Raw genomic sequence first — 14982 nt, 5'->3', positions numbered from 1 at the left:
AAAGGAATGTCTAAACTAAAAAGTAATAATCCTGACATCCTCTGGTGCAAACTAGATAAGGTTTTCTTTGGTTTAGAGGCAGATGTAATACTGGGATGTCTGTACCTACCTCCTGAAAACTCACCTTTATTCACCACAAAAAAGAACACAATTTTTGAAGATCTAATTGAGGACCTGGCAAAATTCAATAACTTAGGACATGTCCTTCTTCTTGGTGACATGAACTCAAGAACAGCAAATCTACAAGAACAACATTTTGATGGCTTTGACGAAAACTCTACAAAAATTAACATTAAACCTAGGATAAACACAGACAATGTCAAAAATAAGTATGGTAGAGAATTAGTTGATCTGTGCTCGGCTGCCGACATGTTGATAGTAAACGGAAGAACGATTGGCGACCTCCCCGGAAAAAGTACATGTATAAAATATAATGGAACAAGCACTGTAGACTTTTGCATAACCAGTATACCCCTCTTTTCATCCGTACAATACTTCAAAGTTCACAATCCTACCTGGCTATCAGATCACTGCCAGATCTCTGTTTCGCTTAAAACCAACCATTCTAATTTTAGAAATATGGATAAAGAAAAACATCTTATACATCCAAAGAAATATATCTGGGACGAAACTTCTCGTGAAAAGTTTCAGGACGCGTTTCAACTTCCTCAAATTCAAAACAAGATAAAACAGTTCATGTTACAACAATACACAAACAATGACGCTGGAAAAGCTGTTGAGGATGTTAATCATATCATTAAGATGGCAGCTGACATTTCTTTAAAATCAATTCGAGTCTCCAAAAGAAAAAAGAAACCAACTAGTAAACCATGGTATGACCAACAATGTCGCGATCTGAGGTCAAAAATTAGAGTTCTTGCTGCTGAAATAAGGAAATATCCCTGGAGGCAAGACAAAAGACAAACATACATTTTTAAAGTAAAAGAATACAAAAAACTTGTCAAAAAGACAAAGAAACACTATACAGAGAAGAAAATGAGTCATATTTCTAAGCTATCTAAGGAAGATCCAAAATCATTTTGGCAAGAGATTAATAAACTACGAAACCTTGAAAACGGAAGCAAAGAGGATACAGGTGAACAAATATCAACCGACGAATGGTTAGATCATTTTAAGTCAATAAATAGCAACATCACATTAAACAAAAGAGACCAAGAATATGCAGACAATATTGTTACATCGTTAGAGCTTCAAACGGATAATCCACTAGATTTTGATATTACAACAGAAGAAATTCGACAGGGATTATGTAACCTGAAATGCAATAAATCATGTGGAGTGGATTCAATTTCTAATGAAATGCTGAAATATAGCGCCTCTCAACTCACACTTCCTCTGAAGAAAATGTTTAACATTTTAATACAATCCGGAACGTTCCCCCAACAATGGAGTCAAAGTATGTTAGTCCCTATACATAAAAGTGGCGAAACCACGAACCCAACAAATTACAGAGGCATTGCCATATCCAGCTGTGTTGGCAAATTATTCACATTCATCTTAAACAAAAGACTGCAAAATTACTTAGAAAGCGAAAACTTATTGTCCCCTTTTCAATCTGGATTCAGAAAAACTTTAGAACAAGCGATAATGTTTTTGTGCTTAAAACACTGATTGACCAACAAATCTCCAAACCTGCAGGTAAACTATATGCTTGTTTCGTTGATTTCCGCAAGGCGTTTGATTCTGTGTGGCGGAACGGTTTATTTTACAAACTTCTGTCATCAGGTATAGGGGGGAACTTCTTCAAAATCATTAAATCAATGTACTCTAACGTAAGATATTGCGTAAAAACACCAAATGGCCTATCACCATACTTTCAATCATCATGTGGGGTGCGACAAGGGTGTAACCTTAGCCCCCTCCTCTTCAATTTATATCTAAACGATCTTCCAAACATATTAAATTCACGAGCGTCTGATCCTCTCACTCTACAAGACACACCCATTAACAGCTTATTCTGGGCAGATGATCTCGTTCTTCTATCAAAATCTGAATCAGGCCTGAAGGAATGTCTAAGAACACTTGACCAATTTTGCTCCATTTGGAAATTATCAATAAATGAAAAGAAAACTAAAGTAATGATATTCACAAAAAATGGACGGACAAACAGTCAACATTCCACATATAAAATACAAGGCCGCACAATTGATATTACAACTTCTTATACATACCTAGGAGTCGATCTAACCCCCTCAGGTTCATTTAACCGCGCCAACAAACAGCTAAGATTGAAAGCTCTTCGGGCTTCCTTTAAACTAAAATCACTTTTATCCACAAATTTCAATCCATCCATTCGACTAGCACTTGACCTATTCAACAGTTGTATCAAACCAATTCTTCTATACTGTGGTGAAGTTCTTGGAACTAACGCTCAAGGTAGAGACCTTATATTCCATGGTATAGAAGAAAGTCAAAGTGAGAATACCAGAGATTCAATAGCTAGGATCCTCAGTACGACACTGGGATCAGAAATCCACATCCTCAGAGCTTCTCGAATCGGCAAAACATCAGACACTTCCACACCGCGCCCTGTCCTTGTTCGATTTCAAAAATACAGTGACAAACTAAACATTATCTATCAGTCAAGCATACTTAAAAGACAAAACATAACACTACAGCAACCAACAGTATCCTACGAAATTGCGGATTTAGAGTTTGTACTATTGAACTATTGCAAAATTACTCTCGGCGTTCCCAAAAGCTCTATTAACGCCGCGGTCAGGGGTGAGCTTGGAGTTTTTCCTCTATACATTGATTCACAAACACAGTTGATAAAATATTGGCTTAGATTACATAGTCTCCCAAATGACAGACTCGTAAAGAAAGCATATAATACTTCTGTTCAGCTACAACAAGACTGGGCTGTCCATGTACAAGACATGCTATGTAGACACGGCTTCCAAACTGTTTGGCTCAACCCTGCAGTGAATGCCAATCAGTTTGGAAATTTATTCAAAAACCGCCAGATAGACACATTTCTCTCTGACTGGAGACAAGAAATAAGAAGTCTAAGCAAACTTAGTACTTATTGCAGAATCAAAAAAGATTTCTGTCTTGAAAATTACCTTTCAACTGTTCAAAACAAATCCTTTAGAAATATCATTACGAAACTAAGAATTAGTGCCCACTCCCTACAAATCGAAAAGGGTAGACATCACAACACACCAGCCAGTGAGAGACTGTGTCCAACATGCCATGATAATATTGAAAATGAATCCCACTTTATAATGGATTGTCCAACTTATGATAGAGAGAGACAAAAAATGTTACAGTCTATTAAATGCAAATCTGATACTATGTTACCACCTACCAAGACAGAAATGTTCAATATGTTACTATCATGTCCTGCTGATATATCTGCCTATGTCGGTCAATTTATATATAACTCATTTAAAAAACGTGACGATATTATACTATCATGAACCAGCACATAATGATAGCCTGATTGTAAATATTATATACCATTTGTAAAATAGATTAGTCTCTTAGATTTTTAGATACTAGTAACTCATGTAGTGTTCTGTTCTGTATGTATTGTATGTTCAAGTTGCCAAACACTGTATCCTCTACAGTTGTCGTGCAATAAAGTTCTTCTTCTTCTTGTCTTTTGTATAATGTTTAGGCGACAGTGATTTTATTTTATAAATGATATCGATTTTGGTAAGTTTTATAATAAGGAAAAGAGAGGTTGTGCCAGATTGTTGCACCATTTTTTTGAAATGAAAACATGAGGAAGTAACGCCATGAAAGTTTTATTTTGATATACTGTATTTGAAACCAGAGAACCTATATCTGATGTCCAAGCAGATGTTGAGTTTAAAAACCGTGCGATTTTCTGAGTGAAGGCCGGCTTCTCTAAAAGTACCTTATCCGAAATATTAGCAAGCGAATCAACAATTGAATAACAGCTCAAAGTTGATAAGGAAAACAGATTATACCTGTATGTATCCTTACAAACCTACTCACAGTTTTTAATTCCTCATGTCGAATCTAATTATAAACCATGAAAGTTCCATTGTGGAAAACGTATTCCCTGATGAATATAACTGAGACGCTTCATAGTTGTTACCCCAGCTAAGTCGAAACGTAGGTTAGGTATCTATTGAGATTAGGCAACGCGACAAGAACCTCAATTTCAACCACTGACATATAAAAAGAAGTCAGGATATTTTGGCAAAATAAAAGGCGGATTCACATACCGGCCCATCACATTTATCGCCGGTGTTAATTATGCAAGGCAAGTTGTCTGAAACAAGGAGGTTGTCTGAATTCACACTTACGAGGCCTGATTGGTCAGAGCAGTTTAGATTTGCTGTCGAACGTGTCTGACTGGAATGTCTAGAGCTTTCGGAGCAGACACGTACACACTTCTGTGTCCAAGTCCAAGCAAGAGAGTTACATCTATGTAAATTTATTTGTCTTAGGAAAGGGACTCGTTACCGGCAGTATTCACAACGTAAGACTGTTGTTTTTGTTTCTATCCCCTAGCCTGTCGTCTGCCCTTGTTTGCTGGCTGTTTATTCTGGTGAACAAAAGTTTGCCAACCCGTTTCGTTCCGAACATTCAGACGACCGAGCCGGTAAAATCCAGACTACTACTTACGTCATATCTCCTCGACTCATCTCTGCTTGGAGAAGAAGAAAAAGAGTACAAATTGCACGTGCCAATGTGGTTCTTATTTTGTTACTAGCAAAACTATTTTCTGACACCATTTCGTCCTCGTCATTATGTTAACTTGCCTGGCGATCTTTAAAAACTTTTCTTGTCTAAATAAGCTTTACTTTCCAGGAGTGAATATACATCTATGTTAGCCATCAGTTTCTCTAAGACAGGGATACGCATGAATACGTACGCGTGATCAAACTGATTTTGTCCAGTTTGACCTTATGACCTTACAACATTCTTCCAAAAACTAGAAAAACTAGCTCCAGTGTCCTCGCACCGTGGTGTCAGCCCCACACTACCGAGAGACCCAGCTGTTTTGTTCGTCTTGCACACGCTGAAACTGGTAAGAAGATTTTTTCTGCTACATGTAACACTCTTCCTTTGTGAATCTAAGCAAACGAAACAATAGTCGCAGAACAGAGTATTTCTGCGCGAGGGGCAAGAAAGTATTGCGGCCGAAATCTGGAAGCGTCTGTAAACACTGCGACATAAAAGACAACTTTGCTACATGATAGTATGATAAGTCGACTTTCAGATCGTTTTCTATAAGATTATGATGCGTGCATATTCGGTGTTTAGTCGTAAATGCGTGTGACCTTTACAGCTCACTGCCTCGGTGAGTCGGCTGCAGTTTCGCATGACCCCATTTCGAGATTGCGTCGATATTATGGAAATGATAACTTTTTTTTTGCGTTTCAGTTGTTTTTCAAATTATACCCTCCACTTCAACATGCTAGTATTAGTTTGTCGTGCTTCAAAACCGCACGCTGGTATGGTTTTATCCACGTCAATGTCAGTCACCTTGTGGTCCTCCACTATAGGAATCCCCATAGGCCGAAAACTGTGTTCTGCTACCTGGATTGGTTACCCACGGTGGGAATATGCACGAAGAAGGCACACATTTAGCAAGATCACACGTATTTTGTAATCATGCCACGACAGTTATTTTTGATGTTATAGAAGTGCTTATTGGGCTATTTTTTCGGTCTGTGGTTCCATTGGGCTGTAGTGTAAGTGGGCTGTGTCCTAGAAACCTTTGGATGGGACACTGACTTTCAGTCACCTTCTGTAACGAGCGTATTGATAACTGTAATATGTATGGCTATGGTGAGTTTATTTAAGGAAAAGTCTTACATCTAAAATGCTCTGGTTTATCTAAATTCATCACTTTATTTCTAGCTGTATTATCCATAACGCAAATATTAAGGGCATTTGCTGGCATCCACATACAACATGCCTCTGGGCAAATCTCCTTGTGGGGTATCACGGTGATGGGAGATCATACCCTTGTATACAACACTTTGGTTCATTACAGGTAGAACTTTATAAATATATTTATATATAGAGAGAGAGGGAGAGTCGCAATCTGAAGTTCCCACATGGAGTTCCTCACCGTACCGGCCACAGCTGCAGCAGCCACCCTGATCAGCGCTCTTGCTGCAGGTGGTTCGTACCTGGTCTACCGGCGATTTACCCACCAGCCATCATGGCCCAAGGTTTGCGTCTGTCCTTCAACTAGACACTAGCCTCTTGGGAGAACGGGTGAAAAACTTACTACATGTGCAATTTGAGTGGGACCGCGTGGCGCAGCGGCAGCAGGTTCTAATCTGCACCGAAAGGTTTCGGGTTCGAATCCGGCTGCCGTGCCACCGATCTTGTGCCCTTGGGAAATGCACTTTACACGACTTTCCTCACTTAACTCAGGTGAAAATGAGTACTTAGCTCCGGATAGGGCCGTCCCTCAGATAGGTCGTTAAATGGAGGTCCTGTGTATGGGGAGAGTCACACCCCATGCACGTTAAAGCCCCGTTTACAAATCAAGAATTTAGCTCGGCCGAGTTGTCAGCGAGCTCGAGCTCTAAATTACGAGGAGGTATGACCCTGATGCCGACGAAGAAACTCTGCCATTTGTTCGTAGGCATCAGGTTCATGCCTCCTCGTAATTGAGAGATCGCTGACAACTCGGCCGAGCTAAATTATTGATTTGTAAACGGGGTGTCACGAGGCGACTTCGTGACTCATAATAAGGACCACATGTACTATAATAAGGAGCAGATGTACGACACGAGGTCCGGGAGATAGCCGCGTTAGGCGAGGTCAGTCGACAGAGACCCGAGAAGGAGTAGGTCAGGGAGAGAGGATCTGGGAATAAAGTACACCTCATCGCAACTTCAGTGTCTCTGCTTCATCCTTACTTACGACCCTATAACTGTGAGTCGGCCACCGTGACAAAGTGGTAGTACGGCTGGGGTCCCGCCAAGTTAAACGGACGAGACGACGAGGAGTCGGAGAGAAAGAAGAAGAAGATAGCGACACGTGGCAGAGCGTCGAGCCGGTGGCGTCGGAGACCCGGAGGAGAACTGCGGTGCGGTGAAGAGGGCTGAGCCGCGGAGCTGACCAGCAAGGGGACCGGCCGGTGACATCTAGGACATAGGTGGGTGGGCAACTTGCATCCATTGACAGCCGCACAGTCACTACTTAGACTTAGTTAGTAGAGTTATACTTTGTCTGCATTCATTGTGTAGATATGGCAGCCGCAGGCGCAGCGCCGTACTTCGCGCCGTTTGACCGGCGCGTTGCGAAATTCAACGGCCCACCCTCTTCGCCGTCTGATCTCACGGTTAGAGAGTTTATTCGAGAGATGAGATCGGTTTTCAGGCTATGTAATGTACAGGACGATGCTCAGATCCGTAGTGACATTGTCATGCGTCAGTTAGGGGGGATTGCAAAGAGGGAGATCCAGCAACTCCCTCTGGAGGATAGGAACGATGTGGAGCGATTGTTCACAGCTCTGATGAATAGCTATGATGACAGGACAAGTCACAGCGACTATTTAGGGCAGTTTTACGGCCGGGACCAGAGAAGGGGGGAAAGCATCAGGGACTTCACCATAGCACTGCAAGAGTTGTTAAACAAAGCGGAGGAAAGGGCTCCGGTCGTGGCCGGACCCGCAGTTCAGGGCGCAGCCGCCGCGGCGGCCGAGGTTAGAGATAGAACCTTAAGAGACAGACTGGTCGACGGTCTTAGGGATGACTCAGTGAGGCGCCAGTTGAAGAGAGAAATACAGAACAATCATGCCATGACGCATCAGCAGGCCAAGGAAGCTGCTATGCAACTAACGGGGGAGTGGGAGGCCAGGAGACAAGGGTCCGCCCAAGTTCAGGCCACGGCCTGGGAGGAGGGGCCGAGCCCTCAAACCGGTAGTAATAGCTATAACACTAGTCGGGTCGAACAGTTGTTGGAACGGACCCTGGAAATGCTCACCATCAATCTTCAAATGAATCAGTCACGCGACCAGCCCCGCAGACAGAGTCAAAATAATAGTTGTTATAACTGCGGGAAGGAGGGGCATTATGCGAGAGATTGTCAGGCCAACAGCGTCTGTTATAACTGTGGGGAAGAGGGTCACATGGCTCGTGGATGTCTGAGAAGGCCCAAGGCCAGGGGGGATAACCGCCGCAAGTCTGACGAGTGTTATAGGTGTGGTGAGCCGGGCCACGTAGCAAGAGATTGCCGTGGAGAATCACAGACCCCCCGTTCTAGCATGCCCCCAAACTAGAGCGGTCTGCCCCCGACAGCGGCCCGGGGGTGGATAGAGTAGATAAAGCGCTGCCAAGTGAGGATAAGGTAGATAGTGGCGGGGTAGGGACCGTTGTCAAGGATGAAGTAGAAGGAGTAGGAAACACAAATAGAGCGCAAAAGGTACACATAGTAGAATCCGGTGATAGAGTAGAAAGCCTTAGAGATAGGACAATAGGATCTTCGGATCATGTCGTAATTAAGTTTGATGGAGTAGACATCCCTTGTCTGTTAGATACAGGATCGCAGGTAACTACCATACCGGAATCCATGTATCGTCAATATTTTGGGGAGGAGGGTCCCACCCCCAAGAATGCGGATTCTTGGATTAAGCTAACCGCCGCCAATGGGGAGGATATCCCATTGGTGGGATACATAGAGATGGATGTGACAGTTTTTGCCAAGACTCTGCCCGCCAGGGGCATCATTATTACGAAGGATCAAGGGAAAGCCGTCCCTGCCATTGTGGGCATGAATGTAATTGGGCCCTGTAGAAATGAACTGTTTACGGAATTCGGGAGGGGGTATTCTTCAAACATAGCAGCAGAGGGGGGGAAACAATGGCAACGAGCTTTTAAAACACACGAGCATCATCTGAGATCAGATACACCCTCAGGAAGGGTTGGCTATGTCCGGGCACCTTGTAGAAATAAGATAAGGATACCAGCCAGGGAGGAAATGATTGTATATTGCAATGTCAGGGGTACCAAATTCCCTTACTCGGCGCTTGTAGAGCCCACAACAGGCACTAATCTAAACTCTGCTTTGATAGTGGCACGATCTTATGTAACTGTGAGACAAGGAAAGGTCCCGGTAAGAATTGCAAATCTGTCCAAACAGGACGTAGAGATCTCCTATAACACTATAGTGGCCGAGCTATGTCTTGTTGACTTCGTGCCCCCATTGGAAGATGAAATACTGTTTGAAAGAGAGAGTGTCGACACTGTTAAAGTCTGTTTCCAGCGTGGGTCTGTCAATGTGATTGAGACAGATGAACCAACGGGTCCAAAGAGTTGGTTTCCCGAAGAGCTTGACTTGTCGCAAGCGGATATCTCTGACGACGAGAAACAGAGGTTAGGGGCAATGTTAGCCAAACACAAGAATGCCTTCTCCACAGGACCCTTTGATGTGGGCCGCACGACAGTGCTAGAGCATAATATCCCCACAGGCGACGCGGCTCCTATCCGGGAACCGTACAGGAGAATACCCCCTACCCTGTACCAAGATGTTAGAGATCAGATCCAGAAGCTGCAGGACAATAATATAATAAGGGAGAGCACATCCCCGTGGGGGGCAGGGCTGGTTCTAGTTAAGAAGAAGGATGGGTCAATCAGGTTATGTGTTGATTACCGCAAATTAAACGCAGTGACCCACAAGCAGACCTTCCCATTACCACGTGTGGAGGAGTCCCTCGAAGCCCTAGGAAATGCAAAGATGTTCAGTTCCTTAGATCTGGCTTCAGGATTCTGGCAAATACCCTTAAAGGAGGAAGATAAGAAGAAAACATTTGTTACACAATGGGGTTCTTGGGAATGGGAATCGATGCCCATGGGACTATCTGGCAGTCCGTGCACTTTCCAACGTGCTATGATGAAGTGTCTGGGAGATCAGAATCTTAACTTCTTACTCATCTACCAGGATGACATACTCGTATTTTCAGACTCGTTCGAAAGCCACATTGAAAAGCTGGAATTTGTCCTAACACGGTTGGAACAGCACGGTCTGAAATTGAAGCCGTCAAAGTGTTACTTATGTCAGAAGGAAGTCAAATATCTGGGCCATGTGGTCAATGAGAAAGGTGTCGCCACTGACCCAGATAAGATCGCAGTTGTGAAGAACTGGCCTGTTCCCCGCACAGTAAAGGAGCTGCGCTCATTCTTGGGGTTCACAGGATATTATCGGCGGTTTGTACAAGGGTATGCTCAGATAGCTGCATGTTTACACGAGTTGGTGGGAGGTCGTGGGAAGACCCAGAATAGGACCACATTAGATAGATGGTCAGCTGAGCACCAGCGGGCGTTTGACACTGTAAGGGAAAAGCAAACGAGCGCTCCTATTTTGGCTTGTCCGGATTATGCCAAGGTTATGATTCTGTATGTAGATGCGTGTGACTCGGGGTATGGTGCCGTTTTAAGTCAGGAACAGGACGGAGTTGAACGTGTCATCGCTTATGCCAGCAAAGGGTTAGGATCGGCTGAGAAAAGCCCGCACAACTACAGTAGCTTCAAACTCGAACTAGCGGGGCTTCATTGGGCTGTCTGTAAGAAATTCAAAGAACACCTTTATGGGGTAAAGTTCACGGTTTTTACAGACAACAATCCTTTAGCGCACCTACACAATGCCAAACTCGGAGCTGTCGAGCAACGATGGGTGGCGCAAATGGCGGCGTTCGATTTCCAAATTAAGTACAGACCAGGGCGGGTCAACGTCAATGCAGATGCCCTCTCGCGACTCACAGTAGAGCCGGAGGTTGTTAAGGCGGCTTGTCAGTGGTACGTCTCGCCGACAAAACCGGGTGTGGTCGATCAGCTTCGGCAGTGGCAAAGGACTGACGAGGATGACGTCATTCGGCCAGATGAGCGAGAGAAGGTGCCCTTACAGACAACATCCGGTGTTGGTCAGCTGCAGCGGGAAGATCCCACCATTAGCCGAGTCATGAAATACGTCGCCCGCAAGCGTCGACCTGACCAACATGAGCGTAAGGAGGAGACAGCAGACACTCTCCGTATCCTTAATCAGTTTGACAGACTGGAGTTGCAGGATGGTGTGTTGGTGCGGACACGTATAGACGCCAGTGACGGGCGACTAAAGGCACAGCTTGTCCTTCCCCCAGAATTGCGCAAGCAAATGTTCCAGCACCTACATACTGATGCCGGACACTTAGGCATAACCCGCATTCAACAGCTGATGGAACGGCGGTTCTACTGGCCGGGCATGCAAGCAGACATTGCGGTCTGGGTGAAAACATGTAAGAGGTGCGTGTTACGCAAGACCCCGGCGAAGGCAGTGCCCGCCCCGCTCGTCCCCATTAAAACAACATACCCCCTAGAGATGGTAGCGATGGATTATATGACAGTCGATAAGTCTTCCACAGGGTACGAGTACATATTGGTCATTATTGACCATTACACGAAGTATGCGGTTGCCGTGGCAACACGGAATCAGTCGGCGGAAACCACAGCGAAGGCTTTCTGGACCCATTTCGTGGTTCATTACGGATTCCCTCACCGAATCCATTCCGACAAGGGTGCCAACTTCATGTCTAACACAATGCAGGAGCTTTGTAGAATGTACGGGGCTGTTAAAAGCAATACAACTTCGTATCATCCGGAAGGAAACGGATTGTGCGAGCGCTACAACAAAACCCTGTTAAATATGTTAGGAACGTTGGAGACGGACAAGAAGAGAAGATGGCCAGACTACTTGGCTGAATTGGTCCACGCGTACAATTGTACGGAACAGGAGTCCACAGGTTATTCTCCCTTCTATCTGCTGTTTGGGCGGCATCCGAGACTGCAAGCTGATGTTGCCATGGGAACCGAGGAGGAAAACGACTGACGGCTGTACTGACGACTGGGTTCAGCAACACTGGCGACGCTTCCAATACGCCTACGGCAGGGCTACAGATCGGATGGAGAGGGCGAGATTGAAGGATAAACGCCTTCATCAACGGAAGGAACAGAACTGTCCGTTGCTACCGGGACAACGGGTACTAGTGCGCAACAAACGCTTGCGGGGGAGACATAAGATTCAGGACAGACTCGAGGCGACCCCGTACATTGTAGTGTCACAGCCTGATCCGGACATTCCTGTATTGGTCATTAAGCCAGAGCGAGGCCGCGGTCCCGAGCGGACACTACATAGAAACATGCTCATCCCGTCGCCGTTTCCAGGGCGACCGCCAGCACGAGCGAGAGCCGGACCACGTGTTGACATGCCGCAACCCGAACGGCCTGCATCACAAGACGACAGCGAGACGGCATCTGAAGACGCCGACGAAGCAGATGAACTTCTCGACGGCTTGTTGTTCTTCCCAAGGCCTGCCGCAGGGCCCGTTGCGCAACCGGAGGTACAGGTCAGAAGGTCACAGCGAGCGAATCTCGGAGTCCCACCCGTGCGTTATGCGGAAGTGTACAACATCACGCCCCGATACGTTTCGCGGTTACGTGTTAATTTGCTGGGGCGGGACTGATAGTTAGTGGGGGGAGGGGCTGAAGCTCTAGTGTGCCCAGGAAAGCCATACTTCGGCGGGTTCTACCGGATAGCGGGACAAATCCGGGCACACGAAGGCCAGCAGCGGCAGATATAAGCTACGGGCTCCCCGGGGTAGAATAATGTACATAGATAGTTACCGTAGATCAAGTGGTTACTGTAGATTTGGTTCAGGAGACATCGTTTTTGTGGTTGCGTCATAGGATGTTGGTCTGTAGAGAAGGAGAGAGAGAGAGAGAGCGACGATAGGTAGAGGCGAGAGGAAATATATGTGCGGTTGTCGATGGTTGCATGTGTTGTCCTAACCCACCCACCTCTTCAGGCGAGATTCGACAGACCAGCCGGACAGACAACGAAGCCCCGAGGGTCCGACGTCGCGAGGGTCCGACGTCGGAGAGCGCCCAGCCGAGAGGCCTCTGGACAACACGCCCCTTCCCGACGGACAGAGTTTCTGCCGGTTCCTGTTGCAGTGCGCAAGCCAGCCGCCGACGAGAGGGAGGGAGCAGGACATCATGGTGCACGTGTTGTCGGACTCAGAAATTTTGATTAATTATTCTTAACCAAACACCATGAAAAACGGACTGACAGATGTTTTGTTAGGCTAAAGTAGCACACCGTTCCTGTCTTGTATTGTGCCAGTTGTGATGCAATGTCGGAAAGATTTTGTTCACCTCCGTAGATACCTTGTTAACTTGACTTGTTAGTAGCTTTTATCTCTCAAAACTTGACTTCCATGTTAGTAGCTTTTATCTCTGTAAAAATAACATTCGGAGTGTATCACAACGTTTTAGTTGCTATATCAGTACGTGTAGGGATTAAGCCTCCCTGTTGTTGTTGTTCAAAGCGTAGTAGTACCGTATATTGTTATATCGCCAGCCGTCTATATACAATGTGGACATTGTAAAAAGAAAATGGGGTGAGGTGTCACGAGGCGACTTCGTGACTCATAATAAGGACCACATGTACTATAATAAGGACCAGATGTACGACACGAGGTCCGGGAGATAGCCGCGTTAGGCGAGGTCAGTCGAGAGAGACCCGAGAAGGAGTAGGTCAGGGAGAGAGGATCTGGGAATAAAGTACACCTCATCGCAACTTCAGTGTCTCTGCTTCATCCTTACTTACGACCCTATAACTGTGAGTCGGCCACCGTGACAGGGGCTTAAAGAATCCACACACGTGCAAATGGTTGCACATGTATCAAACTGCTGCCATCAATAAGCTACAAGCTTATTTTCATTTCTAAACTCCAGTCAATTTTTCTCTTTTTTTTCGCGACTTTAGTAGAGTGAGGTATGATTTGAATTCAGAGGGGCCATCAATTTACATTTTGTTAATCAAAGACTTCTGTATTGGGTCTTTTCATCCCATAGTCGGGTGGTTATCTGGTACTTACGTGGCATTTTGGATGTTTCGTCCTCGAGTGATTTCGCAACGTCTATACGACGATCTCTATTAAAACCTTAAATGACTTTTTTTACAAGTAATGTTCTATTTTTTGTGAAAAAAAAATAGACAGGAAAACAATTTCAAAATCCTTTGATAAAAACTTCGCGTGCTCAGTTATAAATTCAACTAGTTATAATATCAAATTTCACTTTATTCTAGCGGCTGTCAAACATGGACCATTTAGTAGTTCACTACAGAAATTTTACATGTTTCCTATGACGAAATATGTCTACTGCACGTGTAATATCAGCTTCCTAAAGTCATTGCAAGTCAGAGGAACTGATCGTTTCTTCTGACAAACTTTCGAGGGCGTGGTTATATTAGAATCGACTCTGTTAATGGTAAAATCTGAACAAATTGAGATATTTCAGTGTCAGTAGGATGTGTGCGTTTACAACAAATTTTCAACTCATTTGATGAAAAAAACTGAGCCCGTTATAAAATCACTTGCACTACGTTTGGGATCGACCTAATGTAAATTCTATGACTTGCGCCGAACACTACGTACATGAAGTACATGGACAATGTAAGAAAAGAACTAGAAAGATGCAGACAGTAAGCTTTTCACTTTTTGTATTTCCAGGTGAAACAGCATTGTTCATACACCCGAAAGGTGTCGCCCAAAAGGAAGAGAATTCAGCTCGCCCTCAACTCACTTGAAGATTTCTCCCCGGTCGGGGAAGCCGTGCCAGTACAAGACGTGCCCGCGTTCTTCACCAGCCATGGGAACGAGTTTTCTGTGTACGGAGTAGACTGGGTACAAGAGGCAGTGGTGCTCATCAAACCAGCGGACGGCACGGACATGAAAAAAATCCTTTCTTCCGTGAGGTGCGCACACTGTCTGGGTTAAGAACGTGTATTTTACATTACATTACATCACTCAAGTGCGGATTAGACGTCAGCACTTGTTGATGGTATACGCATGCGAGTAAAACATATTTGACGAAAAGCTGCCCTAATTTTTATATAAATGGGTAAAGATTGGAGAAATAACAAAACACAAGCGTATTGAATACCGAAAATAGATTCTTTTATTGCGTTAAAAACATATCGGTT

The 14982-nt window shown here is 44.8% G+C and overlaps 2 protein-coding genes and 1 long non-coding RNA gene across 4 annotated transcripts; all 3 read left to right on the top strand.

Annotated features, from left to right (window-relative positions):
* The first annotated feature begins 3630 nt into the window (after positions 1-3630).
* LOC118420550 lies at positions 3631-14791 on the top strand. Of its 2 annotated transcripts, none has more exons than XM_035827405.1 (4): positions 3631-4477; positions 4947-5029; positions 6034-6182; positions 14510-14791. In XM_035827405.1, exons 3-4 carry the CDS (start codon positions 6066-6068, stop codon positions 14774-14776), a joined length of 384 nt encoding a protein of 127 aa, XP_035683298.1. In that variant the 5' UTR covers positions 3631-4477; positions 4947-5029; positions 6034-6065; the 3' UTR covers positions 14777-14791. The 2 variants fall into 2 exon arrangements, with proteins under 2 accessions (XP_035683298.1, XP_035683297.1); XM_035827404.1 differs by having other exon boundaries at positions 4938-5029.
* Positions 7069-13572, top strand: LOC118420588. The gene is made up of 2 exons (XR_004831767.1): positions 7069-7120; positions 12800-13572. It is a non-coding gene; the product is annotated as an uncharacterized LOC118420588 (long non-coding RNA).
* LOC118420497 lies at positions 7199-9745 on the top strand. The gene has a single exon (XM_035827329.1). It carries the CDS (start codon positions 7214-7216, stop codon positions 8243-8245), a length of 1032 nt encoding a protein of 343 aa, XP_035683222.1. The 5' UTR covers positions 7199-7213; the 3' UTR covers positions 8246-9745.
* Positions 14792-14982: the final 191 nt, after the last annotated feature.

The sequence above is a fragment of the Branchiostoma floridae genome, chromosome 8 (genome assembly GCF_000003815.2).
Source record: "Branchiostoma floridae strain S238N-H82 chromosome 8, Bfl_VNyyK, whole genome shotgun sequence".
Taxonomy (NCBI): Eukaryota; Metazoa; Chordata; class Leptocardii; order Amphioxiformes; family Branchiostomatidae; genus Branchiostoma; species Branchiostoma floridae.
This window is presented reverse-complemented; position numbering and strand designations above follow the sequence as displayed.